Source organism: Sorex araneus, chromosome 4, assembly GCF_027595985.1.
Source record: "Sorex araneus isolate mSorAra2 chromosome 4, mSorAra2.pri, whole genome shotgun sequence".
Lineage (NCBI taxonomy): Eukaryota > Metazoa > Chordata > Mammalia > Eulipotyphla > Soricidae > Sorex > Sorex araneus.
The window spans coordinates 48,013,056-48,040,056 of NC_073305.1; the positions used below are offsets into that span (position 1 = coordinate 48,013,056).

The 27,001-nt window shown below is 55.4% G+C and overlaps 1 protein-coding gene across 6 annotated transcripts in view; it reads right to left on the reverse strand.

Annotated features, from left to right (window-relative positions):
* Nucleotides 1-27,001, reverse strand: part of POC1A (POC1 centriolar protein A) — a 63,825-nt gene that overhangs the window by 2,370 nt on the left and 34,454 nt on the right. For all 6 annotated transcript variants that reach the window (XM_055135612.1, XM_055135608.1, XM_055135610.1 and 3 more), the window contains one exon: nt 15,166-15,309. In XM_055135612.1, the coding sequence (XP_054991587.1) occupies nt 15,166-15,309 (144 nt within the window). The remainder of the gene's footprint in view (nt 1-15,165; nt 15,310-27,001) is intronic.

Sequence of the window (27,001 nt, forward strand, 5' to 3'; positions counted from 1 at the left end):
CCAAAGGTCTTGGGGCGCCTGTGTGCTCCTGAGAGAGGGGCTGCCCACTTTCTTCCTTTTTTTTTTTGGCCTTTAGGTCACACCTGATGATGCTCAGGGATTATTCCTGGCTCTGCACTCAGAAATGAGTCCTGGTGGTATTTGGGGGACCATATGAGATGCGGGGATGGAACCCAGGTCAGCCATGTGCAAGGCAAACCTGCTGTGCTATTCCTCCAGCCCCGGCACTAGGAATCTTTGTTCCTAGGCCATGCGCCAACATGCCCAGGAAGGGCAGGCTCAGAGGCCACTTTCTACCACTCTCACCATCTCTCTGCAGTCCTTCCCTGAGAGGTGTTGCCACCTTACCCGCGGCTCCCAGCCGGCTCCGGGCCTTGGTCCAGTGGAAAGGAGACTTTCCTTTCAGACATCTAATAAAACACCGAATCTCATGGGGAGGGAGTTTCCTCTCTGAGGCTGCCATAAATTCCTGCTGCCTCCTGCTTGGTGTCACTGGCTCCTGGCAGCCCCTCCCGGCAGGGGGCCCCTTCGAAACAAGCCAGGCAGAGCTGTGAGGGTGCACAGTCCCAGGACACAATGCCCCCCCTCCAAGTCACTGGCCTGGAGTGGGAGCTGCACCCCAAGAGTAAGGGTTGGGTTGAGCGAGAGCCGGGGAGGGGGTCTGCAACTCATAAAAGCCGGAGCGGAAACAGCCCCCGGCTGGCTAGGAGCAGCATTCCTGGAAGTTTCCACTGGCGGCTGCAAAGCTCGCACCGAGCCAAGCTCCAAACCATTCTTCATCCAGACCTTTCCCGACGGCCCCAGACTCGGGCTGAGACGGGGGCAGGGGCCGAGCTGCCGCCTTCCGCCCCTGCCTGGCTGGCTTTCTAACGTTTCAAAGGGGATGGATCTCCAAATGCACAAGCTGTGGGTGCGGGGGCCAGGGTCAACACTGGGTGCCAGGGTCAACACCTCTCACGGGGCAGCCTGGCAGGAACCTGGCCAACACGGGCGAGAAAGAGAGTGCAGCGGGGAGGGTGCTGGCCGTGCACGCAGCAGGCCCAGGTTTGATCCTGGCAGCCCATGACCCCCTCACGAAACAGGAAAGAAAGCCCACAAGAGTGTCGCTGCTCCACTCCCTCTGGTCGCAAGGGAAACCCGCTTCACCTCCAGCACCCTCCATGGTGGCCAGCAGCCCAGGGCAGGGCCGTGGGCCCCTCCTCTCCCCACTGCTCTCCGCTCCTCCCCTTCCAAGCTGCTTCTGAAAGACTCATGTCATCTCCAAGCCCGGCCTCAAGCCCACTGCTGAGATGCCGGGTGGCAGCCACGGGCAGGGCATGTGGGGAGGGGCCCAGAAATGGGGCGGTGCTGGGACTCCCACACAGAGTGGTCCAGCCCCACGGCCCCTCTCCGGGAAGGGCGGCACCTGCCTGGCAGGGGAGAGGCGCTCGCACCCAGGGCCCAGACAGCAGGTGGGCAACCACTCTGGCGTCACCAGCTTCCCAGCTGCTGGGGCCCAAGGAGAGGACAGGGATGGTGGGTGGGTACATCCTCTGGCCATTTTGTGTGGCTCTGTCTCCTGTGCGACCGCCACCTGCCAGTTCAGTGCCCTCAACCCTGTCCTGCTTCTCACCTCTCCTCAGTGTCCAGCCATGGAAATCCCGCCGTCTCCTGGCCAGGCGATGAGGCAACACCCAGCCTGGAAGGCGAGGAGTCCTTGCCAGGTGTGCCCCGCAGCCAGGCCAAGTCCATCCGCCTCCTTTTATTCAAGGGCACACAGAGGGGGCCTTCCAAGTAGCCCCCACGCTCTCACGGACTCCAAAAGTCCCCAGGGAGGACTGGCCCTGATGGGAGGGGCCTGCCTGGCTGGGGGTTCTGTGAGCCCCTGATGCCAAGGGTGGGGTCGCCTAGGCCTCTGGCCACGGGGCAGGGCAGCCCTGCCTGGGCAAGGTGGGCAGGAAATGCAGCCCCCACTCTGGGGCCCAGACTCCTCTCGTGTTCACTCCTCTCCCGGCCTCCCTCCTAAGTCCTTGCTGTGTGAGGTGGTGGAGCCCGGCCCAGCTCCACGGGCCACTGTCCTCGGCGGCCCATGTCCATGGAACGCCCCCATGTGCTCTGCACTCGAAGCGTGCGTTGCGGGAGGGCCTTCCCACATCCACTTTTCAGATGAGAACACCCAGACACGGACACAGAGCCACGCGCCCTCCGTCACACAGCTTTAACACGGCGCTGGGGTGGCGTGCCACCCGCACCCCATCACACCCCTGTGCACCCACAAGAGGCCTGATCCTCCCCGCCACGTGGAGAAACTGGGGCTCTTGGCTCTCACATAGTGACCTGGTCACGGAGGGTTAAACGAGTGGAGGCAACAAGAGGGACAGTGGGAGGTACAGTGGGAAGGATGGCAGGAGGGACGGCCCCTGGGCCCCAGCAGTCCCCTTGCCCTGAAGAGGACAGTCCTCAGCTCAGACATGATCACAGAGTCACCATTCTGAGCGTTACAAAGGCTAAAAATGTCCCTGCCCAGAGGGGCAGACCAGACTAGACCCTTTTGTTTGAGGGGGTAGGTTATGACCACACCTGGCAGTACTCAAGGCTACTTTCCGGCTGTGCTCGGGGGCCTGTCCCTGAGTTGAGGGACCCTGTGCGGTGCCAGGGATTGAACCAGAGTTGACTGTGTGCAAGGAGTGCCCACCCGACCCACTATACCATCTCTCTGGCCCATGAGGGCCTTTCAGTGGCTGATGCAACAAGACCTACCCCGACTTGGGGCTCACAGCATGTGGTGGGGGGGTTCCTGGCTCATGCCTCCCGGCTGCTTCTTAAGGAAGCCCCCTCTCGGAACTGGAGTGGCAGGAAACAATTCAGACAACCCCACTCAGGGAACCGTGAGCCCTCACCCCATAGTCCGAGACCCCACTGCTACCCGCACTCCCTGCTGGTGGAGGTCAGAGGGTACGGGGCTGGTTTCTGACCACCTTTCCCACTCCCCAGGGAGGCACCTGCTGCACGGCCGGGAGTCTCAGTGGGCTCCATGGTTTCCTGGGACTCGGGCGGCTGCTCGGCCCAGGCACAGCCGTGACGCCTCCTGCCATGGCCGCGGACTTGCCTATCTCTGGCTGCCTCCTGCCTCTGAGGGCAGACGTGGAAGAGACTCTTCTGTGTTTTCTTTTTGGCTTTTGGCCCCCACCCAGCAGTGCCAGGAAGCCACCGTCTTCCTCTCTTCCTCTCTGTTCCTGGCTCTGTGCTGGGGGACAAGTCGGGCCTCCTGCAGGCGCAGCCTGCTGGGCTCGCTCCCGGGCCGGAGAGCATCCTATAGCCTGGAATACCGACAGAAACTGCCCGTGTCCCTCCCGCTACTCCCAGACCTTTCTCATCTCGGCCTGGCTGGTCCGTGCCAGGCTGCAGATACTCGGCTGGCCCCACAGGAGGGTGCCAGCTTGAGCACGGATATGTGGGTGTGAGGGAGAAGGGGACCCCAGGAAGCGAGGGGTGAGACAAAGCATGGAGACGTGCTCAGGGACAGAGTGCAGGAGGCCCCGGGGAGGTGGGAAGGGAGAGGACAAGGGAGACGCTCGGGTCCTGGGCCCCTTGGATGGGCACCTGGAGATGGTGTTGTGTGTGCGTGTGTGTGTGCGCGCGCAGTGGATAGGCACCAAAGAATGAGAGGAAGATGGTGGTTTCCTCCAGCAAGGGAGGCGGGGGGTGGGGGGGGGCAAAGCGGGCGAAACCAGAGACGCTGCGGCAGGGGTGGGGGGGTGAGGGTTGGTATCACCCCTGGAGGAGCCATTTGTGAGGGGAGGCCCAGACTGTGAGGCCCCTTTGTAGGGGTCAGGGAAGAGGCCTGGGCCAGCAGCAGGGTGAGGGCAGGAGGGTGTATTCCACTGACCCCTCAGAGATTGGGGACGAGACTCCGGGCAGGAGGCAGAGGCCCCGCTAGAGCTCAAGACGAGCCAATGAAGCCACGGAGCCCGTTGGATGCAGCCTGGTGCTGCAGTAGGTCTGGGGGTGGTGGGGTGGGGAGGTGCTTCCCACAGGGTTCCACGGGGCTCAGGGCCTGTGTTCTGGCCCAGGGAGCCAGCCACCAGGCTGATGTGGCCCACCCCAGACCAGCCCAGCATGTTCAAATCCTGGGGGGCCCACCAGGGGAGCAGCAGAGGGCGATGGAGCCCCCAGGGCCACAGGAATGGGGAGCAGCTTCTCCCCTTCACAGTTCAAGATGTGAAAGACGCTTTATGTAACACCCAAGGGCTTCTGCGTGAGCTACAAAAATAACGGATGTTAAAGCGATAGGCTTTTATTTTTAGTGCCCGAGAACTGTACCGAGGCCCAAAGAAGTGGCACCAAAATGCCAGTCCCCCATGGCACATCTGGAAGCAGGGCCCACGGCTCGTAGTGGGAGAACATGGCTCAGAGACACCTGGACAGAAGCCGACGCTGTGTCCGTCTCTGCTCTTGCGGGTTTGCAGGGTGGGTCTGCCCAAGGCTGCCATGGGCCAGGAGGGACGCGGCTTTCTCTATGAAATGGGGACACGGGACCCTCCCTGGGCTGTGCAGGGCTTCTGGAAGTGGGGGACAGAACAGGTGCAAGGCAGATGTTGCAGCTGACCGCCCCAGCAGCAGCGCCCAGCCCCTGCCCTGGCCCCCACCCCGTCTCTTCCAATGACTGGGCCTCTCCCTGTTCTTTCTAGGGGGGCCTTCAGTCACTTCCTTCCCGGGACCTCTTCCCTCTCTCCCCCATTCTTTCCTTCCCGTCAACGTCAACCTCCTTTTCTTCCAGCCTGGGGAACCTTGAGGCGGGATTGTCCTGTGCTTCCTCTTAGCAACTCTCTAAGGGCTCACTTGTGTCCCCTTTTCACTCAGGCAAGAGAGAAAGGGTGCGAGTGTCGCTCTCTCAAAGGGACTGTGCACCAGGTGGAGTCTGGGCCCCCTCACAACTCCCCTGCATGGTGGCCAGACCGGGGAAGGAGACTCCGGCTGGGGAAAAGACAAAAACACGTGGAAGGAAGTGCGTTCTGAGCACAGAGGTCACGGGGAGCGCTCCTGGAGCTGGCAGAGGTCAGAAGGTTTGAGGCTGAGCAGGAGATTGTGGGGGATGGCCGCAGGAGGTGAAGGACAGGCACAGGGGACGCTCTGGGTCTGGAGCAGGCCCGGGGGGAAGAGGCACGTTGGGGACCAAGCACGGGAGGGCAGGCACTTCAGGACACAGACTGCGGGTGTGTCCTGCAAGCACGGGCCTCTGGGCCGCTGACCTCCTTCGCGGAGGCCTCTGTCCCACACCTCGTGCCAGCGCAGCAGCAGCAGAACTGCAGCCGTCACTCCTCATGGGCCACCCGGGGACGCTGGTTCCCCAGAGCATGGCACAGCGGCCATGTCACACGTCTGTCACGTGCCTGCCACATGTAGCACGCCAGAGACTGCTCAGAGGGCACGGGCCCACCGGGGCTGGCTGGGGATGAGGCTGCCGCTCTGCGGCACAGTGAAGCGTGTCCCGGAGGGAGGGAGTGTAGCCGAGGTGACCAGCCCTTCACTTGGGCCGCGCAGCCAGGACTTTTCCACGCGTGCCGGCCTGACTCTGGGACTCCCACCAAGCCCCCTAACCCCCCCGGTCAGCGGGCTGCCCCTGCTCACCAGGCTGGGGGCCCCTCAGGCGAGTCTCTGACGGTGGACATGGAAGACAGGAGGAAAGGAGTGGGGCAGGTCGGCGGGGCCAGATGGACAAGACAGAATGCTGACATCAGCGTGGGGGAAGGGAACTAGAACCAGCCCGGGAAGGTGGCCAGCAGCAAAGGTGGGGGGAGTCAGAGGAAAGGCGGGGAAGGCCAAGCTGGGGGTCTCTCTTGCCTCTCAGGGAGGAGCGGCACAGGCCTTGTCTTCCTCCCCAGACTCCCCCCACTGCTCCTCGGTGAGTCCCCGTCCCGGCTAATCATTTGTGGGGAACAAGGGCAGCCCTGGGCAGCCCCGCTGGTGTGGCCCTCACTGCCCATCACTGCCACATTCCCGCCCAGCCCTGCCCGCCTCTCCTGCCTGTCACAGTAGCTCAGGTGCCATGGGAGGCCAGCGGCACACGCGTTCCCCATGACGGCCTCTGCCCCGGGACCCCAGCTGAACCTGACCACAAGCTGGCAGAGTAGCTGTGGGCACGTCACCTGCCACCGGGGCTCCCGAGCCACTGCCTGAACGGAGGACCCCTGGGGAGGCTCTATCAGTACAGCCACCGCTGGTGCTGAAGTGGCACCTCCGCTGCCCGGGGCCAGGCACAGAGGGGGCGCGATGAGGCCCCAAAGAGGGTGGCCTGTGGTGAGCCCGTGACGGCAAGTCAGTTCCTTCTAATCAGTTCCAGGCTTAGGGTTGATGTGGGCTCCCCCGGGCAGCCTCGGCAGGCCTGGGGTGGCCGAGCCCCTCCCCTGCCCCAGGAAGCAGGTAAGCAGAGGGGAGGGAATAGGGCTCCCACCTCCCCTGCCAGCCACACCCTCAGGCACTCGTGCCAGGCAGCAGACACGGCTCCCGGTTCTGACTCTGCCACACGTAATGTCTCGCTCTCCTTGCACCTCATTGAAACGACGGAGAAATGTGGAATCAATCTTGCCTGCAGCACGGGTCCCCGAGATCTAAACCAGATGCAGCAGAAGGGGAATCTCTTTGCTGTGGGGTCTTGTGAGCCATCAAAACAAAGCAGGCTCTGGGCCCAGTGCCTGCCAGCTCGGCCTGGTCTCCTGCCAACTCCTGCACAGACTCGGCGTGTGTCTGTGTGCATGTGTCTGTGTATGCCCGTGTGTGCAGGTGCGTGCACATGTGTCCATGCGTGTGCGTGCACGTCCGTCTGTGCATGTGTGTGCAGAGGAACATGCAGAGCTCTATCTTCCAGGGGTGCCCCAGCCCAAGGGACTCTGGGAACAGGAGGCCCGGCCCGCCCCACCACTCCAGCCTCTGCCAGGTCTCTAGTGGACTGCACGCGGGGCCTCTGAATGAGAGGCGCCGACACCGGCCCCCCAGGGACGGGGCTTCACGCTCACTCCTCTCACCCACTCCTGTCTTCCCACCCAGGGACCATGGGGGTGCAGAATCTGCATATGCCCACCCCCTTACCCCATCCAAGCCCGGGGCCTTGCCATCAGGGCAGACCTACTCTTGGGGATGTGCCACCCCCTGGCAAGTACACCTCACCCCTGCCCCAGCTTGGGCCTGGGACCTGGAAGGTTTGCAGGGACAGTGGGAGAGGGAGAAGAGGGTGAGCAGGCAGAAGGAGCCAGGCCAGCTGCCTCGGAAGAGCAGCAGCCTCTGGGGCCTGGCAGGGAGCACCCAGCTCCTCCCCTTCCCACCTCAGGCCTGGACTTCAGAGATCCCCTCCCAGGCTGCTCTTTAACCAGCTCCCGTGCCCAGGATCACCCGCAGCCAATGCACAGACACATTCGTCTCTTAAAGAAACTCTCCTCTGGCCCCAGCCCCGGCCGGCGACTGTCTGCAGAGCCCCCACCCCCACCCCACAGTCTGCTGCTAACAGCATGAAATGAGCTTTTGTCCCTGGAGCCCACAGGCCTGCGTTTCTGTTTCACATTATCTCAGGGATATAGGATTTCTCTGACGTGCCCGCCTGACTGAGGATTAGCACTCTTTGGGAAGTAAGGAAACACTATTTTCTATTGGTGGATTAGCCACGGGATTAAGGAGTCTTGGCTAATTCACCTTCCCAGTGGCTTTACAGCAGCTCCTAGACACACAGCCTTGCCCCTCTGCTGCCGACCCCCAAGGGAGAGGCAGTGCAGAGGGATCTGCACAGGGGGACCCACCAGGCCCGCTCCTGGGACTGTGGGCAGGGCCCCTAAGGCGGGACGCCCCAAGCAGCGCGTCCCTGCTGTGCTGGCAGGCTCCGAGACCCCAGTGTGTGGCAGGGAGGGACGAGTCCCTGCTTGGCCACAGGCTCTCCTGGACTGGACTCCAGGGAGGTCTGAGCAGGGCTGAGGTGTGCGTGGACCTTGGCCTGGACGCCAGCTGCATTGCAGCCTCTCGCTGGCCTTTTCCAAGTATCCATCCTGTCCATGTTGTTCATTTACCGGGGCCGGGTGAAGGGTGACTGACCCACGTCAGAGGCGGGCTTGGGAGCCAGTGAGAGGCCTAGAAACGCTTAGTTCAGCCGGGCAAGTCAGGCGGTGCCCTGGCCAGCAGGACCCCCTGGAGGCTCACAGCCCCTGCCTCCTGGGTTGTGGTTGAAAATTCTGGCCTCTCATGTCTGGCCATCAGCTGGGCCCAGACCGGAAACAGGGGTCAGAGAGCGGCACCCCCACATGAGCTTCCCTGCGCAGTCCCACGCCCCTGCTTGTGTGCTTCCCCAGGCTGTGGTTGCTGTGGCACAGCACCCTCCAGGCCTGAGCTGGCCTCCCTGCAGCTGGCCGGCCGCCATCAGCACGTCTCTGGGGAGTGTGCCAGGGGGTCCTGGCACCCGAGGCTGCTCAGCACAGCCTGAAGAGCCAGACTGTCCTGTAACCTCTGCTGTGCCATCCTTGGAGGGCCTTGGGGTCCCCAGTGGGGCAGAAGCAAAGCACCTAGAATTCCTGGGATGAGCCCAGAATCAGTCTCACAAGATCTCTCCACACGGGCCTCTGCTGCCCAGCCCTGCCCGCCCGCCTGGGCCTCATGAGAGAAATCTTATCTAACCATGAGCATTCCCGAGCCCCAGCGGTAACCACAGCCATGCGGGCCCATCTGGTGAGCGGGGGCCTCCAATCTGCAGCTTCTTTGGGGAGAGGCAGCTTTGGGCCACAGCTACAGATGGGACAGAAGATGGAGGCTGCCATCCGCCCTGCCCCCTTCTCTGAGCTCTGCCAGCAGACACAGTGCCAAAAAGAGCAACGGGGCTGGAGAAGGGCCAGGGCCCGCCCCTTTGCAGTCGGCTTCAGTCAGACCCCAAGTGCGTCTGGCACAGACCGGAGAGCGTTCCGAGCCCCTGGTCCCCAGGAAGCAGCCTCTTAACCGAGGAAAAACAAGGCTCTGGTCTCTAAACCCAAGGGGCGCAGACTCAGGATGTTCTGAACTTGACTGTGACCAAAGGGCAGTCCTTAGACGTCCACAAAGAGGTGGACAGCTTGGGCCAGAGAGATAGTACAGCAGGGAAGGTGCTTGCCTTGCACATGGCCAGCCTGGGTTCAACTCCTGGCATCCCATAAGTCCCCCGTGTACAGTCAGGAGTAACCCTGAGCACTGCCAGGTGTGGCCCCAAAAACAAAAACGTAAATAAAAAGAGGTGGCAGCTGCATGGACTCCAGGGACAAGCAGACCCCTATGGACACGCAGCTAGACCCCGGTGGCACGGCCTCTGTGAGAGACGTCAGGGGGCCATACGCACCCGAGAAAGAGGCTGCAGCAGCCAGAGGGGACCCCTTGCACCCCACACCTTCCCAGTAAGTTCAGTCTGAGAGTCCATGGTAGGCTGGTTGCCAGGGAGAGGGGTAAGTCCTTTAAGATCTGGAGTCTGTCCATAAACACCAGCTGGTCGTCCAGGAGAAAGGGATGCTGAGGGTCCCAGAGTGTACTCGGGCACCCCAGCCCCTCAGGGCCACTGGCACTGCCCCCTCCCCGACAGCCTGGGTCCAGATACAGGGTCCTCCCTCAGCGCCCTGGAGGCCTGAAGCAGACCTCCAGGGCGCTGAGGGAGGCCAGCAACAGGCCATTTTCTCTAGCTGTCCATGTCAAATGGACCCAAAGCCTCCAGCTCGCCAAGTTGGGTCAGCAGCACCCCAACAACCTGGATTCTCAATTAACTCCGAATGCCAGAGACCTGAGCCAGCAGGGCCTGCTCCCCAAAAGTGGGTTCCAGTCCTGGGGCCCGAAGCCGCAGTGAGCCCTGGTGACCTAGGTGTGACAGCAGCATTGCTGTGGTCAGTCTCAAACATGGGTGCCAGGGGCTACTGGGGGCAGGGTGTGTGTGTGGGGGTGTGAAGCACAGGGCAAGAATTTCAGGACTTGGTTATTTTAAAAAGCAGTAAAAAGAGAAACTGAAATTAAAAAACAAAACAAAATAACAACAAAAAACCCCTCTGCTGTGGGTTTCCGAGGGAAACCACCAAGCCACTTACTGGACCTGGGCCCCTCCCAGCAGCCTCCCGGCCCCAGGATCGCTGTCCCAGACCCACCCACACCTCCCTCACTCGGGACTCCATGTGAGCAGGTGATCTGGGTGGGACCCGAGCTGAGAATAGCGTCCTGCTCACTGGCCAGTCCCCGCACCTGCCAAAAGAAACTGCGGGGCGACACCCACAGAACATGCTAGGGCACAGTGCCCAGGCCCGGACTCTGCACGAACCCCCGTGAGAACCTGACCCGAGGCAGGCAGCAGAGGAGTGAGGGCCCGACCGGAAGTCCTGACCCTTCCACACTGCTGGCCTCTGTGGCCTCTGCTGTCCCCCCACAGGACAGACAGTCGGGCAGGGATAGGGGCCCCTTCCAGAGAAGAGGAAGCCGCGCCCGCCCACTTTGCACGAAAGGAAAGAGGCGAAGTCAGGCTAAGAACAGTGTCCTGGGTCTTCCTCCCAATCCCACAAGCCTCTGTGGCTAGGACCAGGTGTTTGGGAAAGGACTGGGGTAGGTCCTGCAGGGGAGTGACCAGGTCAGCCACAGGACTGTGAGTGTCCATGCTCAGCATCTCAGCTCGAGCAGCTTCTGGAAGTTCCCACGAGGGTTCTGAGAAACAAAAAAGCCTCCTAAAGAGAAACCTAAAGTCCAGTATTAGGAAATAGAACACACACACACACACACACACACACACACACACACACACACACACCCAACAACCCAACTCTCTCTCACTCACACACACACACCCAACAACCCAACTCTCTTTCTCTCTCTCTCACACACACACACACACAGACCCAACAACCCAACTCTCTCTCTCTCTCACACACACACACACACACACACACACACACACACTCAACAATCCAACTCCAAGAGCAGCTGCTGCAGAAAGTGCTCGTCTCTGAAGGCTCCAATCCTGGCCCCGATGTCCACCTAGCAGCCCAAGGCCTCCACCTCCCTGACTCCACCAGCCTGCAGGGCACTGCACCCCTACCCCCGCCCTCCCATGGAACCCAAGAAAAAAGATGTCTTCTCTCCCTCTCACTCCCACTCAAGACAGACCATTAGAGTCCCTGGCAGCCGGAAGCATTCCTGACACCCAAGTCTGGAGTCAGAGAGGCCACGAAATGTCCACGTCTGCCCCAGAGTGTCCCCTGCTGCTCCCTGGAGAGCCGGCTGCAGCGTGGCGCTTTCCCAAACAGGGGTCCCAGCCCAGCCCAGCCACTTAACCAACAGCTTCCCAACAGCCCTCGGCACATGAGCAGGTTTGACTGGCCCCCTCTAAAAATAGGACGGGGTGCAACAGTGCCTGCCAAGGCCATGCAGGTGCTGAATAGGGGTGCTGACTCTCAACACCAGAAGTGGGGTACGCCAGGCTGAGCAGAACAGCTGTAGGCCTGTGAGGGAGGACTCTGTTCCCCAGAGCTGCTCAGAATATGAAGTCCAAGTGGGAGAACCAGTGAAGCCCCTGCACCGCCTGGACCACGCAAAGGCTGCGGCCAGAGGGCATGTCCACTGCTGGTGACCTCACAGGCCCTGCTGCTGGGCTCGTGGACACACAGCCCTGACAAGGCCTTATGGCCTTCCTGTTCAGGAAAGTCCAGCTCAGCCTGTAGATGAATTCTTGATACAGTCATCCCCAAGTACCCCTGAAACTTGGCAGGCAAGAAAACCGTGGCATTTCTGACCTACAGCGGATGGGGCTCGGGATGCTGCCTGGCATCCTGAAGAGACTCCAGCTGCATGGACCAGGCTCCACAAGAGCTCTGCTGCCATCCCAGAGCCTGCCTGCAGCTGGCATGACCTAGCTCCTGTGCGTCAACAGGGAGAAGCATGTGAGAGGTGGGAAGGAAGTTCCTAGAGAGCACAGGCCAGCCAGCCCCCAGCAGAAGGAGGGGCACAGGCCCCCCAATCTGAAGACTTTCTAAAACCCTGCACACGATGTGCCCAGGAGCCAGCCCTGGCCAGGTTCTTCCAAAGTCTATTTCCCCATCCAACTGCACATGTCAAAAACAAAAACAAAAAAAGCACAACTTGATGAGAAGGGCAATTCTGAAAGACTCAGAACAGGAAATCAGGTGGGTGGGCGGGCAGGCGGGGGGGAGAGAGAGACAGACAGACGGACAGAGAGACAGAGAATGCACGGGGAGAAGGTGCTAGCTTTAACTGAGCTGGACCCAGTTCCATCCCCAGCACCACATACGATCTCCCAAGCATCACCAACAGTGATCCACAAGTACCCTGAGTGTAAACTGAGTGAGCCTGCCGCCCCCTCTCTGCCCACCCCGCCCCCATCACTCAGAAAAACCCACAAGCAGATTCTTAAAAAGCCCAGAACAGTAAAAACTCAACTCTGGTAGTAAAGGCCTGGGTTTGTCAGCCCTGCCACCACCCCGCTAAAGACACTTGGTTTCCAGGGTCTCTGAGCACCCCAGCCCTCTCTTACCCCCATGTGGCTGAACATGCCTGAGCGGTCGGGCCTGGGAACCTTGTTGCTGGGTCCCCGTCCACACACCTCTCAGACCCTTACATGGGTGGGACCTGCAGGACCCTTCAGGGTCTGCACTCGAGGGTTCCGGAGCTTTCCCACCTGGGAGCCCCCGACCCAGCCTGCGCCCCTCAGCCTCCTGCTCCTCCTTGGACATGTGGTTCTGGTCGATTCAGCCGTGGGGCTCCTCACGGGGGCACAATTCACCCCCCAAATGTGTGTGCACGGAGGGACGCCTCTGCCCCGGAGAGGCGGCTGAGTATGGTCTTCCTGGCAGGCAAGAGTCCAGCGCTGGGTATGGTGGGGAGCCAGGGGTGCCCAGCCGGACCGTCCCTGAGCCATGAGGGGGAACAGCAAGAGCGGCACCTGGCAGAGCCTGGCAAGGGGGCACACAGAGGCCTGAGGCTGGGGGCTGTTCTCAGCTCCGGTTCCACATTCGAAACCCAACTGGCCAAGAGGTGGAGTGACTTGCCCAGGGTCACTGAGCTGTGGAAAGGGGAGCTGGGATTTGGGTTCACCTCATGTCCAGGCCTGTCTTTGGCAGATGGTCCCTGGCCAACAGGCCCTGGATGGGGGCATCTGCTCCTGTCACCAGGGGCTCTGTGCATCCCCCAGCCAGCATATCTGGCCTGCCCAGGTGGCCCCCCGGAAGGGCTCTGTAGGCCGGAAGGCAGTTCCCCTTGAGTGCGACATCCCTGTGGGGAAGGAAGGGTGTATATGGTGGGTGCAGGAGAGCAGGGCACGTGCCCAGCGGACAGCACGGGGGCACATGGGGATGGTGGGGAGCCATAGTGGGGGGTGGCATCAATAGACAATGTAGGCTCAGAGCCACTGAGCACCTACTGGGGAGAAGGCTGGGGGAGGGGGCAGGAGTGCCTGGTCCCAGGCCCCCAAGGAAGGGGTGCTCCCAGAAAAGGGAGCAACAGCCCTCCAGTCCCTGGCCAGCACTCCAAACCCTGGAGAGGAGGGGGGCAGGCCTGAGGGTGCACAGGTGCTTCCGACAGCCCAAACTGGAGGCAGCCACGGCGCCCACATTTCCTCGGATAGGCAAGTCTCAGATGGTGACCCGTGCTCTGAGGGATGGGGACTGGGGTGAGGTGTGGGGGTGTCACTTGGCGTTGCCTGGCGGCTGATAAGGACACCCCAGAAAGCCAGCCCCGCCCCCCACCGTCCCAGGCGCAAGCCTTCTCCCTTGAGCTGTGACATGGGTTTCACACGGAGTTACTATCACGCTCCTCCCTGCGAACACAGAACAAAACCTTCCCCGTGCCCCTGGAAACACAGTGCCGGGAAATGTTTTCAGTATTATACTCCTCTGGATCCAGTGCAGCTATTTTTAACCATCCTCTCAGACTCAATTTCCAATTTTATCCCATAAAGTTCTAATTGATTCCACCTCCCTGTGCTCTCACTTGCCGGGCTGTGAAGCGCATGCGGCGGGCTCGGCAGTTCCTGCCAGGCTGGAGGTGGGGGACTGCTTTTGGGTCTTTGCTCGTTGCCTGTCGCTCACTCAGCACATGCCTTCTGGGGGTCTAGAGGCTGGCAGAGATGCCCACCCACTGTGCCAGTGTGTCCCCTCCCGACACCTGACCTTCCCCTCGGGGCTTCCTCTGGGGGCTGGAGGTGCCCAGGTCCAGCCGAGAGCTTGTGGAGCGGAGATTCCCAGGTGAAGAGGCAGGAGCGGGGACCTCCCCTGCAGCTCCATCCCCATCACACTCCTCGCTGCCGGGCACCCCTCCCGCCACTCCCCTCTGCCCAGCAGCTGGCTCAGAGAGGGAGTTGGCGCCCAGCACCCTGGAGAGGACCCTGAGGCCAATTAAAGCTTGGGTCAGCCCTGCCCCCCACCTCGCCTCCAGACTGGGCTCCGCTCATTGCCTTGGTGTGCTCTGGGCCCTTCTGCCTGAACTGCTCCCCCCGCCAGGTGAGACACCCCTGGGCACGCCTCCATGCCAGCTGCCACCTCACTGGGCACTTCTGCTTTTTACTCAAGCTGCTGCCTTGCCAGGATGTCCGGGTGGCCTGAGGGCCCGCTCCTGCCTCCAACAGCTGTTCACTGAGCAGCCACCCGGACGGGGCAGAGCCTGGCACAGACTCTCCTGTAATCCTCACCAGCCCGTGTCCTGGCCCTTCACTGAACACAGCAGGGCGTGGTGGGCCCAGGGACTGCTCCACGGCCACTCGGAGGCTAAGGAGCGGGGCCAGCTCAAACCCAAAGCCGAGTTCTCCAACAGCCCCTGCAGCCAAGGGTGCGCCGAGCACACGGTGTTTCTCTCCAAGTTCTGCTGCAACTCGGCCCAGTCTGGGGGCAGAGGGGCACGTACCCAGGGGGCATCCAGTGTCTGGCTTGTGTAGCTCTGACAGACAGGATCCAGGACGGGCACTGCAATTTTACTGATTTGGGCTAGAAAACAGGTCTGTTATAGTTATGTTCTTGTTTGTTTGTTTTTTGGGTTACACCAGTGGTGGTCAGGGGACTTATGGGGTGCTGGGGTTGAGCCTGGGTGGCCAAATGCAAAGCACATGCCCTCCCCACCAAATTATCTCTCCGGCCCCTATAATTATGTTCTTCGACGACCCGGCACACGCTGGTCACTTCCAGTGGGCAAGCACCAGGCCCCGCCTACCTGGGTGAGGACGTCCAGCTGGCCCACGATGTGCTCCAGTGTGCTGGTCAGCGTCTGCGGCACACTCACGGGCTCCTGGGGCTGGCTCCGCACCGATTCCCGACACGCGCTGCCGCCGGCGGTCACAGGGAGATCCACTTCTGGCTAGAGACAATGGAAGGCAGCCCCTCAGTCTCGAGGCCGTGCCTGGAGAGATGGTGGAGGAGGAAGGTCCGCAGGATTGAAGGGAAACCACAACGAACAAACTTGGGTAAAATGAGTCCCAAATGTGGGCGAGAAACGGGTTGTGGTGTTGCTCTCCACACATGCACACCCTCCCCAGCCCCTCCTTCCCGAGCAGTCACAGTGGCTGGTCATGTGTGTGTGTGGGGGGGGGGTGGGGGAGCCCAGTGAGTGTCCTTGGTGGGCTGGCACAGACCCTTGTGGAGGTGGGGCCGGCTGCCAGTTCCGTGTGGCCTGAACCCTCCAGTGGTGTTTGGGGGGCGTTCAGAGACCTGAACCCAGCCAAGGTGTGAGGTGACTCTCCTCCACCTGAGCTCGGTGTCCGTCCCCAGGGCACACGCTGGCAGGCCCAGACCCAAGGGCTGTTCAGAGCTGCCCTGGAGCAGAGTTCTGGGCCTGGCCTGGCCAGTGGGCTGCTGGGAGTCAGGACCCCCCTGAGACCACCGAGCTGCTTCAGACAGGGGTGCCTGGGGTCTCTGCCTGAGACCCACTGATGCCCGGGAGCAGAACAATCCCTATCCCCGCTGCAGGAAAGGTATTTCCTGAGGGGGCTCATTCTAGCACAGCGAGTCCCCCTCAAAGTCAGCTGCTGCTCTCCACACAGATGAAGGCTCTGGGCGTGTGTCACAGAGTGGGATGCTTAGAGCATCCAGGGCCACGGCAGCAGATGCCCAGTGTTGGTCCGGGAATGTCTTTCTTTCCGCCAGACCTGGTGGTGCTCCGGGGTTGCTCCTGGTGGTTCTGCAGGGACCAGGCAATTCCTGAGAGGCCCCAGCAACTGAACCTGGGTGGCCAAATGCAAAGCAAATGCCCTCCCCACTGTATTGTCTCTCCGGCCCTCTCACATGCAGAGCGTGGGCTCTGGCCCTTTGAGCCATTTCTTTGGCCCTGGGGTTCTTGGGGCTCCTCCTACCATCAGCCAGCGGGGGACCAACAGGGCCACACCCACGGTGGACAGGGCCATGACCATGGCTGTACCCAGGCAAGCTCAGAGCCAGGAACGCAAGGTATGCTCCTTAAGCCTGGGGCTGTCCGTCTCTGGCCGGCACTTCTTTCCTTGGGCATGCTGTGTCTGATGAGGTATCCAGGTATATGTAATAGTCACACCCGAGGCCCAGGTTTTTTCTCCTCCCTTCTCTCCCAATTTTGGGACCACACACCCAGCAGTGGGGAGCTACTCCTGGCTCTGTGCTTCAGGAGTCATGAGGATCCAAGCCCCCTGCATACGTCCTCTTCCCTGCAGAGCCCCCGATCAAACCTACATGACATCACTCCCCTCCCTGCCCGCTCTGGCATGCGGCGTGCACAGAGCTGGGTGTAGCACAGAACCTCCACCAACACACACCACCTACCAGCGCCATGCCCACCATGGGGCTATTCCTGTGGGACCAAACCCTGCCCAGGCCAAGTGTCCTCCAAGGAATGCATGCAGACATGCAGGCACACACAGAGGCATGTACATATGCAGACATGCACGCACACACATGCACATACGCAGACATGCATGCACACACACAGGCCAAAACGGCGGCATTTCCTGAAGTGATGCAGTCAAGATGATGAGGAGGACTCAGGATGAGAAGGAGGGCAGGAGTGGGAACAGACAGGCAGTGAGGACCGACAGCGGCAGAGAGGAGAGTCCGACCAGCATCAAACGGGGCAAAGGACTTGCCTGGGGGCTCTCAGGTGGGCATCTCCTAAGTAAAATCCCAGAGTCGCCCATGAGGTTCACCGTACCCGGAGCCTCACCACATCAGCTGTCACTTGCACAGCCACCAGCCCTCTCAACATCAAATGGGGAGAGAAAGCCGAAGCTCAGAGCAGGGAAATCGACTGAACTCTGGGAAGCTCTCACTCGGGGTCTGTCCATGTCCCCTGGCACCCCACTGCTGTGTGGGATCCTGGGCTCACAACTGGTTAATCCACCTGCCCTGCTTCTCTGTCTACCAGTTTGTCACTGCCACTCAGCACATCATACACAGTAGGGTAAGGTTTGTATAAACTTTGGTGGCCAATGCTCAGTCACTTAAGCACTTGTGCCAACCCCAGGCCATTTCATTTTATATATACATAAACAAAAATATATATACATAAATAAATTTTCCCCATTTTCCAGTAGCTAGGCAGTCACACAGAGACTCTCTGTGACTGCCCTGGTGCTGTGTAATCCCATCAACGGCCAACATCCAGAGACTATAAAACCAAGCTCCCGGAAGCCTAGTTCTAATAGCCTAGTTTTCCCTCTTGGAGAACCTGACAAGCTACCGAGAGTCTATTGCCCACTCAGGAGAGCCTGACAAGCTCCCCGTGGAGTATTCATACCCCAGATACAGTAACAGATATACACATACCTCTTGGAGAGTTCGGCAAGCTACCGAGAGTATCCTGCCTGCACGGCAGAGGCTGGCAAGCTACCCGTGGCGTATTCGATGTGCCAAAAACAATAACAATAGGTCTCATTCCCCTGACCCTGAAAGAGCCTCCATCATTGGGAAAGACGAGTAAGGAGAGGCTGCTAAAATCTCAGGGCTGAGTGTAATAGAGACATTACTGGTGCCCGCTTGAGGAAATTGATGAATTGACAAATAACAGGGTGACAGTGATACATTATATATATATATATGTATATATATATATGTATATATATATATATATATATATATATATATATATATATAACCCAACAAGACTGGAGAATCGTACAGGGAGTTACAGCACTTATCTTGCATGCAGAGACCTGGGTTTGACCCCTGGCACTGTATGCGCTTGCCCAAGACCTGCTAAGAGTGATCCCTGAGCAGAGCCAGGGAAAGCCCAGGAGTAATGCTGGACGTGGCCCAATCCTTAAATATTCATTCCCCCTTAAATATTCTTTTTTTAAAGGGGCAGGGGGGGTAGCTTAAAGTGGCAACCGCATGCCCAGCATGTGCCCTGAGTCTGATTCCTAGTACTGCGTGGCCCCCTGAATACCTCCGGGTGTAGTCTTGGCCCCCAAGAATCTGAGCACACCAGCACTGCCGGGGCTGGCCCCTATGAAACCAGACTGACAAGAGCCAACCACCTAGAAGTGGCTTCCCACCTGACTGACCCTGGCCTCACATTCTCATCAAACCTAGGTTACAACAATCTACAGCAAACGAATGAACCTCACTTTAACAGGAAGGAGGCTTACAATCTAAGAGTGCTCTAACCTCCCGGGCTGAGGAGGCAGTTGCACTGCCGCAGACCCTCCAATCCCTACTAGCTCTACACACACGGACCCCGGTGCGCTGTCAGGAGTGACCTCCAAGCACCCAGCCAGGAGGAGCTCTCAAACCAAATAAACACAGGGCTGACGAGAGAGCACAGCAGGTAGGGAGCCTGCTTTGCACAGTCGACCCAGGTTTGATCCCCAGCATCCCAGTGGTCCAGAGCACCACTAGGAATGATGCCCAAGGCAGAGCCAGGAGTAACCCTTGAGCACTGTCAGAAGTGGCCCCAAACAAAAACAAACAAAACGATAGTATTATACATCAGAGAATCCCAATTAAAAACAAAAAAAAGAAAAATTTTTCTGCACAGAAATAGTTGATAGGTTGATAAGTTTCAGAGAAGAAATTACAAGAGTCAATGGAAATGCTTGCTAGAAATTAAAACTATTAAGAGATAGTATAGTGAGCAAAGCACTGACCTTGCATGTAGCCAACCTGGGTTCAATCCCTGGCACCTCACATGGTTCCCTGAGCACCACTAGGAATATTATCTGAGTGGAAAACCCAGACTTGGACCTGAACTCTGCCAGTGGTGTACCAAAAACAAACAAACAAACAAAAAAGACAAATAAATTCCTCAAAATGAATATAACTGGAGTGAACAGAAGAGAGTATCCATAAACTGTAAGACAATATCAAACTAATCTTACACATTGGACTGAAATCTCAAGAGAAGAGCTTTCTGTTGCTTGGTTTTTGGGTCATACCCGGAAGTACTCAGGACTCTCTCCTGCCATGGTTTCAGGGAATATGGGGCGCTGGGATCAAACTCGGGTCAGGGTTTGCAAGACAAATGCCCTACCCACTGTTACTATTGCTCTAGCCCAAGAATTGACATTCTTACAGTGCAGAAGTGCGAGTAGTGAATTCTCTCAGCTTCTCTGTGGAAAGGGGAGAAAAAAAAAGTATTCTTTCATTTCTTAAAGCGCTTACTTTTTTTTCTTAGGGGAAAGGGATGGGCCACACCCAGCGATGCTTGGGGCTTATTCCTGGCTCTGCACTCAGGAATTTCTCTCTCTCTTTTTTGCTTTTTGGGTCACATTCAGAGATGCACAGGGGTTACTCCTGGCGGTGCTCGGGGGACCTTATGGGATGCTGGGAATCGAGCCCCGGTTGGCTGCGTGCAAGGCAAACACCCTACCTGCTGTGCTATATCGCTCCAGCCCCAGGAATTACTCTTGACAGTGATCAAAGGACCATATGCAAGGCAAGGGCCCTAACCTCCTTACTATAGCTCCAGCTCCAGGCTGGCTTGCCGACCCTCCGTCCCTCCATCCCTCTCTCCCTCCCTCTTTGTCTTTCTTTTCTTTCTCTCTTTCCTAAAATAGTCTTATTTAGAGAAATTTACGTAGAGAAATGAGGCATGGGGAGTGAGAGAGAGACAGAGATTGAAGTGTTCAAGAACTGTGCTATTGCTCCAGTGGGTAGGACATTTGCCTTGCACGTGGCTGACCTGAGTTTGATCCCCAGCTTCCTATATGGTCCCCCCAGCACCGCCAGGAGTAATTCCTGAGTGCAGAGCCAGGAGTAACCCTTGTGCATCGCTGGGTGTGACCCAAAAATCGGAAAAAAAAAAAAGAACTGGGGCTTCTCCAACAGGAGAGCTGGAGGTACATCCTCAGTCAAGATGAGTGCCAGGCTCTAGGATGGAGATACACTGTAAAAAGTGCACCCACAGGATTCCTGAGCCCAGAGCCAGGAGAAAATCCTAAGTACCACTGGGTATGACCCAAAAACAAACAAACAAACAAACAAAAAAAACAAAAAAAGAAAAGGAAAGGGAAAAAAAAGAGTTCACCCTCATTATTGCCGATTACAGAATTCTGAGTGAACACGTATGTTTCTTTCAGGACTTTAAAGATATGATTCCACTATCGTTTGTGTAACTTCCTACAACAATCCTGTCAATCTTATCTTCATTCCATTGTATGCAACGTGTCTCTCTACCTTCAAATTTTTCTCTTGGTGTTTAGCTCTCAGAAGGCTGAATATAATTTGTGTAGGGTTTTGTTTTTCCTTCAGTCGGCTTTCCTTTTTTTCAGCGCTTCTTGGATCTGTGACACGATGCCTTTCATTGTTTTTCAAATATTCATGGCTATTATTTTTAATTGCATCAAAAATCATGACAAAGGGCTGGAGCGATGGTACAGTTGGTAATGTGTTTGCCTTCATGCAGCTGGCCCTGGGTCAATCCCTGGCACCCATTATGGCCCTGAGCATTGCTAGAAGTGATTCCTGAGTATAGCGCCAAGAGTAACCCCGAAGTACAGCCAGGTATGATCAAACCAACAACAGCAAAAGTGAACCATGTGACCAGCTTCTTAGGGTGGCTGGAACAGATGATCACACTTAGTTTTATTTATTTATTTATTTATTTATTTATTTGCTTTTTGGGTCACACCCAGCAATGCACAGGGGGTACTCCTGGCTCTGCACTCAGGAATTACTCCTAGAGGTGCTCAGGGAACCATATGGGATGCTGGGAATCGAACCCAGGTTGGCCGCGTGCAAGGCAAATGCCCTACCCACTGTGCTATCGATCCAGCCCCACACTTAGTTTTAAACAGCAAAAATTTATTCTAGGTATTCTGGAGGTCAGAAAGCAACATTAAAGTGTCATTAGAGCCACATTCCCTCTGTTTGCTTTGCTTTGGATTTGGAGCCTACCCGGTGATGCTCAGGGCTTATTCCTGGCTCTGTGCTCAGGGATCACTCCCCGACAGGGCTTCGGGAACCAGATACAGTACTAAGGGTTGGACAAGGTCAGCCACATTCAAGGCAACTGTCTAAAGCCCTGCACTGTCTCTTGACCCCCCATGCTCCTTAGCGAGCATGAGAGAACCCCTCCCTGCCTCTTCCGGCCTCCGGGATTCCTGGCTCTGGGCTGTGTAACTCCAGACTCGTGCTCCATCTTCACAGGGTTTCTCCTCTTCCTGTGTATCGCCCTCTGTCTCTTGTAAAGACACCTGTCACTGGATTGAGAATCAACCCAACTCAACATGATTAATTACAGCGACAAAGACCCTTATCCCAAGCGAAGTCAGTCACAGGTTCTGGAGGTAGAATATGTACATACCTTTGGGGGTGGGGGTTATCTGTTACTCTCTGCTATAAAATACTTAGATATAAATAACAATATGTGTAAAATCTGCCTGCTGAAAACGGTACATGACTAAGAAACACAGAAGACCAGGGACAGAGAGGTAGTGAGGGCGTTGGGCATAGGCCTTGCATCTTGCCTCTCCCGTTTGAATTCCTGGCGCCACATAATGCTCCTCCAACACCAGCAGGGGCCACTCCGGAACATAGAGCTGGAAATGGCCCTGAGCACTGCTGGGTGTGGCCCAAAAATGAAACAAAGAAGGAAGAGAGGAGGGGAGAGAAGAATGAAGGGGGGAGAGGGGAAAGAAAACACGAAGACCAGCCTCCATGATGAAATACACTGTGTGCAGACTGAAAGCTTACCGTTCGTATTTCAGTTCTACCTGAAATTATCTGTAGGAACAGAGAATCTGGCTGGAAAACTTATTCTTTGGGGCTGGGGGTGGGAGGATGGCTTTTCACCCAATGGTGCTCCACATGCCTCTATTCTCAGGGGTCACTCCTGGCATGATTAGGGGCCTATGCTTAGAAATCAAACCAGAGTCAGTTTCAGGCAAGGCAAGTGCCTTAACCCCTGTACTATCTCTCAAACCCATGATTGTAAAATTTAGGTGGAAAAACAGAGGAACTAGGGAGGAAAGAAAAAGATAAAGGAACTAGAAAAGTGAAAAAAATTTTGAACAAAATTAGTGAATCAAAATGAGTGGATCACAGAATGTGGCACAGAATGCGGGGGTCTGCCTGCAGATACAAGGCTGCAAATCTTCTCCCGCTACCCAATTGCTGCTGAGCAGGACCCCTGAACACTGTGACCCAGCATGCCACAACAAGGTGTGTGACCACTGCACCTCGAAGCCACAGCAAAAACACAGAGAAGTTAGGATGGGGCTGTTACAAAATCAGAGGATTCACATTCCCCAACTGAAGACTTGATTTGAAGCTAGAGCAAAAGAGACAGTCCAGAAACAGACCCACAGATTTCTGGTCAATTAATTTTATTTATTTATTTTGCTTTTTGGGTTACACCCAGCTATGCTCAGGGGTTACTCCTGGCTCTGCACTCAGGAGTTACTCCTGGTGGTGCTCAGGAGACCATATAGGATGCTGGGATCAAACCTGGGTCAATCAATTTTAAACAAAGGTACATAAACAAGTCAGTACAGAAAATAAATACAGTATTTTCAACAATTGCTGGAATGAGTGTACATTAATTTGCAAATGAATGAGCTGTAGTACATACTTCTGACATCATTTTCAAAAAGTAGCTCAAACTGGATCATAAACCCAAACACAAAACCTGAAACTATAACATGGGTATAATTTTCCTTCTAAATTATAGAAACACCTCAACCAGGCTGTGCGCATGCTTTGTTTGCAGGGGGTCCAGGTTCTTCCATCTAAATTTACAACCAAGGGTTAGAGAGACAGGGCTAAGGCACTTGCCTTGCACTGCACGGCTCCCCCGCAAGCACAGACCTGCAGCAGTCCCCAGACAATGCCAGGCATAAGATTTTAAAGGACACTTCACCAGAGAACATATGAAGATGGCAAGCAAACATAAAATGATGCTCCATAAATGGCAAAACTTTTTCACAAACCAAGAGGAAATCTCTGCGGAATGGGCACTGGTCCTCAAACCTGCAGCTGAAAACCTGTGCGTTAAACACTGATCCTGGGCTGGCAAGATGACACAACGGAGGGAGCACCTGCACTGCAGGGCAAATCCCGGCACTGCACGGTCCCCCGGGCACTGCTAGACACAAGCTCAAGCACAGAGCCGGGATTAGCCCCCAACCTCCAGCACTGCTGGATGCGGCTCCCAACAAAACACAGAACATCACGACATACTGCCCACCACAGGACACTGCTTGGCAGTGCCGCCACTGTCATCTGCCCCAATGATGAAAACCACCTCACCTGGGGACATTGTCAGTGGGCAAAACCCAAGGCTAATGGCCCCAGGTGCAACTCGAGACGTTGCTCACTGGTCTGTGGACTAGTTTCCAGGTGCAAAAGGTTTGAGTCATCATCAAAAAGATCACAGACCATGACCAAGTTGGGTTCATCCCGAGGATGCAAAGATGGTCCAACATACACAAGTCAATGAACATATTTACATCATATCACTGTCACTGTCTGTTGCTGTCATCCCGTTGCTCATCGATTTGCCCGAGCGGGCACCAGTAACGTCTCCATTGTGAGACTTGTTGTTACTGTTTTTTGGCATATGCCACGGGTAGCTTGCCAGGCTCTGCCGTGTGGGTGGGATACTCTTGGTAGCTTGCTGGGCTCTCTGAGAGAGGCGGAGGAATCAAACCCGGGTCGACCACATGCAAGGCAAACACCCTACCCGCTGTGCTATTGCTCCAGCCCCATCATATCAATGAAATAAAAAAAAGACATTCTATCAACAGATGCAGAAAAAGCATTTGACAAGATCCATCACCCATTTATGATAAAAAAAAAAAACTCAACAAAATGGGAATTGAAGGAACATTCCTCAGTATAGTCAAAGCCATCTACCATAAGCCCACAGCAAGCATTATTCTCAATGGAGAAAATTAAAAGCCTTCCCTCTAAGATCAGGCACAAAACAAGGATGACCACTCTCAACACTTCTATTCAAGAAGTACCTGCTATAGCAGTTAGTCAAGAAAAAGATATCAAGGGCATTCAGAGAGGAAAGGAAGAAGTCAAGTTATTACTATTTGCAGATGACATGATACTATACTTAGAAAACCCTAAAGATTCTACAAAAAAGTTCCTAGAAACAATAATTTGTATAGTAAAAGGCAGGTTACAATACCCAGAAGCCCATGGCTTTCCTATATACAAATGAAAGAGAAAAAAGAGACACTTAAAAAACAATCCTGTTCACGATTGTGCCTCAGAATATCAAGAACCTTGGAATCAGCTTAACTAAAGAGGTCAAGGACCTATACAAAGAAAATTACAAAACACTACTTCAAGAAATAAAAAGAGGGCTGGAGCGATATAGCACAGCGGGTAGGGTGTTTGCCTTACACGCAGTCGACCCGTGTTCGATTCCCAGCATCCCATATGATCCCCTAAGCACCTCCAGGAATAATTCCTGAGGGCATGAGCAAGGAGTAACCCCTGTGCATTGCCAGGTGTGACCAAAAAAGGAAAAAATTAATAAATAAATAAATAAAAGGACACCGGGAAATGGAGACAGATTCCCCTGCTCATGGAGTGGGAGAATTAACATTGTCAAAATGGTAATACTCCCTAAGGCACTATACAGATTCAGTGCAGTTCCTGTAAGGATACAGATGACATTTTCAAAGAAATAGACCAAACACTCCTGATAGTCAAATGGAACTCTAAACCCCCACAAATAGATAAAGTAATCCTTGGGAAAGAGAAGATGGACAGTATCACCTTTCCCAACTTCACACTGTCCTACAAAGCCGTAGTATTAAAATAACATGGTATTGGAATAAAGACGGACACACAGATCAATAGAATAGAGTTGAATATCTTGAGACAGGCCCTCAAATATATGATCATTTAATCTTTGATAAAGGAGCAAGAGATATGAAGTGGAGCAAGCAAAGTCTCTTCAACAAGTGGTGCCTGGAAAACTGGGCAGCGACGTGTGAAAAATGAACTCAGATCTCTGTCTAACGCCATTCACAAAAGTCAGATCAAAATGGATCAAAGACCTCAATGTCAGACCTGAATCCATAAGGTACATGGAGGACAAAATAGGCAAAATCCTCTGTAACACTGAAGCTTAAAGGCATCTTCAAAATGAAACAGCACTGACCAAGAAAATGGAAGCAAAGATAAACAAATGGGAGTGCATTAAAGAAACTTCTGCACCTCAAAAGAAATGGTATCCAAGATACAAAGACAGCCTCTGGATTGGGATAAACTATTTACTTAATACCCATCTGATAAGGGGCTAATATCAAATATACATTAGGCACTGGTAGAACTTTACAAGAAAAAAAATTCAGCACCATCAAAAAATTGGGAGAGGAAATAAACAGAAACTTCCTTAAGAAATTCAAATGATGAAAAGGCTCATGAAAAAATGCTCTATATCACTAATCATCAAGGAGATGCAAATCAAATAATGAAATACTATTTCACACCACAGAAACTGGCACACATCCAAAAAAATAACCAGTGCTGGCATGGATGTGAGGAGAAAGGGACTCTCATTCACTGTTGGTAGGAATGCCGACTGGTCCAGTCTTTTTTTGGAAAACAATATGGGTATTCCTAAAAAAACTAGAAATTTAGCTCCCATTTGACCCAGCAATATCACTTCTGGGAATATACCCCGGACCCCCCAAAATGCACAGCAGAAACCATCTACACTCCTAGTTTGTTACAGTACTACTCATAACAGTCACAATCTGGAAATAACCTGAGTGCCCAAGAAGATGCCCACATAAACAGTCTATGGGACAGTGGAATAACACAATGGAATACTATGCAGCTGCTAGAAAAAATATGAAATCATAAAATCTACTTATAAATGGATAGACATGGAGAGTATCATGAGGAGTGAAATGAGTCAGAAGGAGAGGAACAGATATAGAATGACTGCACTCATTTGTGGGATATTAAAAAAAGAACATAGTATAAGACTAATATCCAAGACCAGGAAAAACAGGGGCCAGGAGGACTGATCAATGGTTGGAAGCTTGCCACGTGTATGTGAGGGGCAAGAGAAGTTAGGACAGAAAGGACCTGTATGACAGTGATAGTTAGAAAGGATCTCTCTGGACAAGAACTGAGTGTTGAAAGTAGATAAAGGGATATATAAATGATAAACTTTCGGTATCTGTATTGCAAACCATAATGCCCAAAAAGAGGGGAGGGGAGAGAGAGAGAGGGAGGGAAAGAGAGAGAGAGAGTGAGTGAGAGAGAGAGAGGGAGGGAGGGAGGGAGGGAGGGAGGGAGGGAGAGAGAGAGAGGGAGAGAGAGAGGTGAGAGGTGCCTACCACAGAGGCAGGCAGGAGGTGGGCCGGCGGGAGGGAGGGAAACTGGGGACACTCGTGGTGGGAAATGTGCACTGGTGAAGGGACAGGTGCTGGAACATTACACAACAGAAACCCAACCATGAACAACCTTGTAACTGTGTATCTCACTGCAATTCAACGATAATAATAATAATAAAAACTTTTTCAAAAGAGGTTTGAGTTGAGTCGTGTTCTAACGCAGTTCAAGTCCCAAGGCCTCCCTCTCCCAGGCCGGGGCTCCGGGCAGCGGCTGCCCAGCAGGGT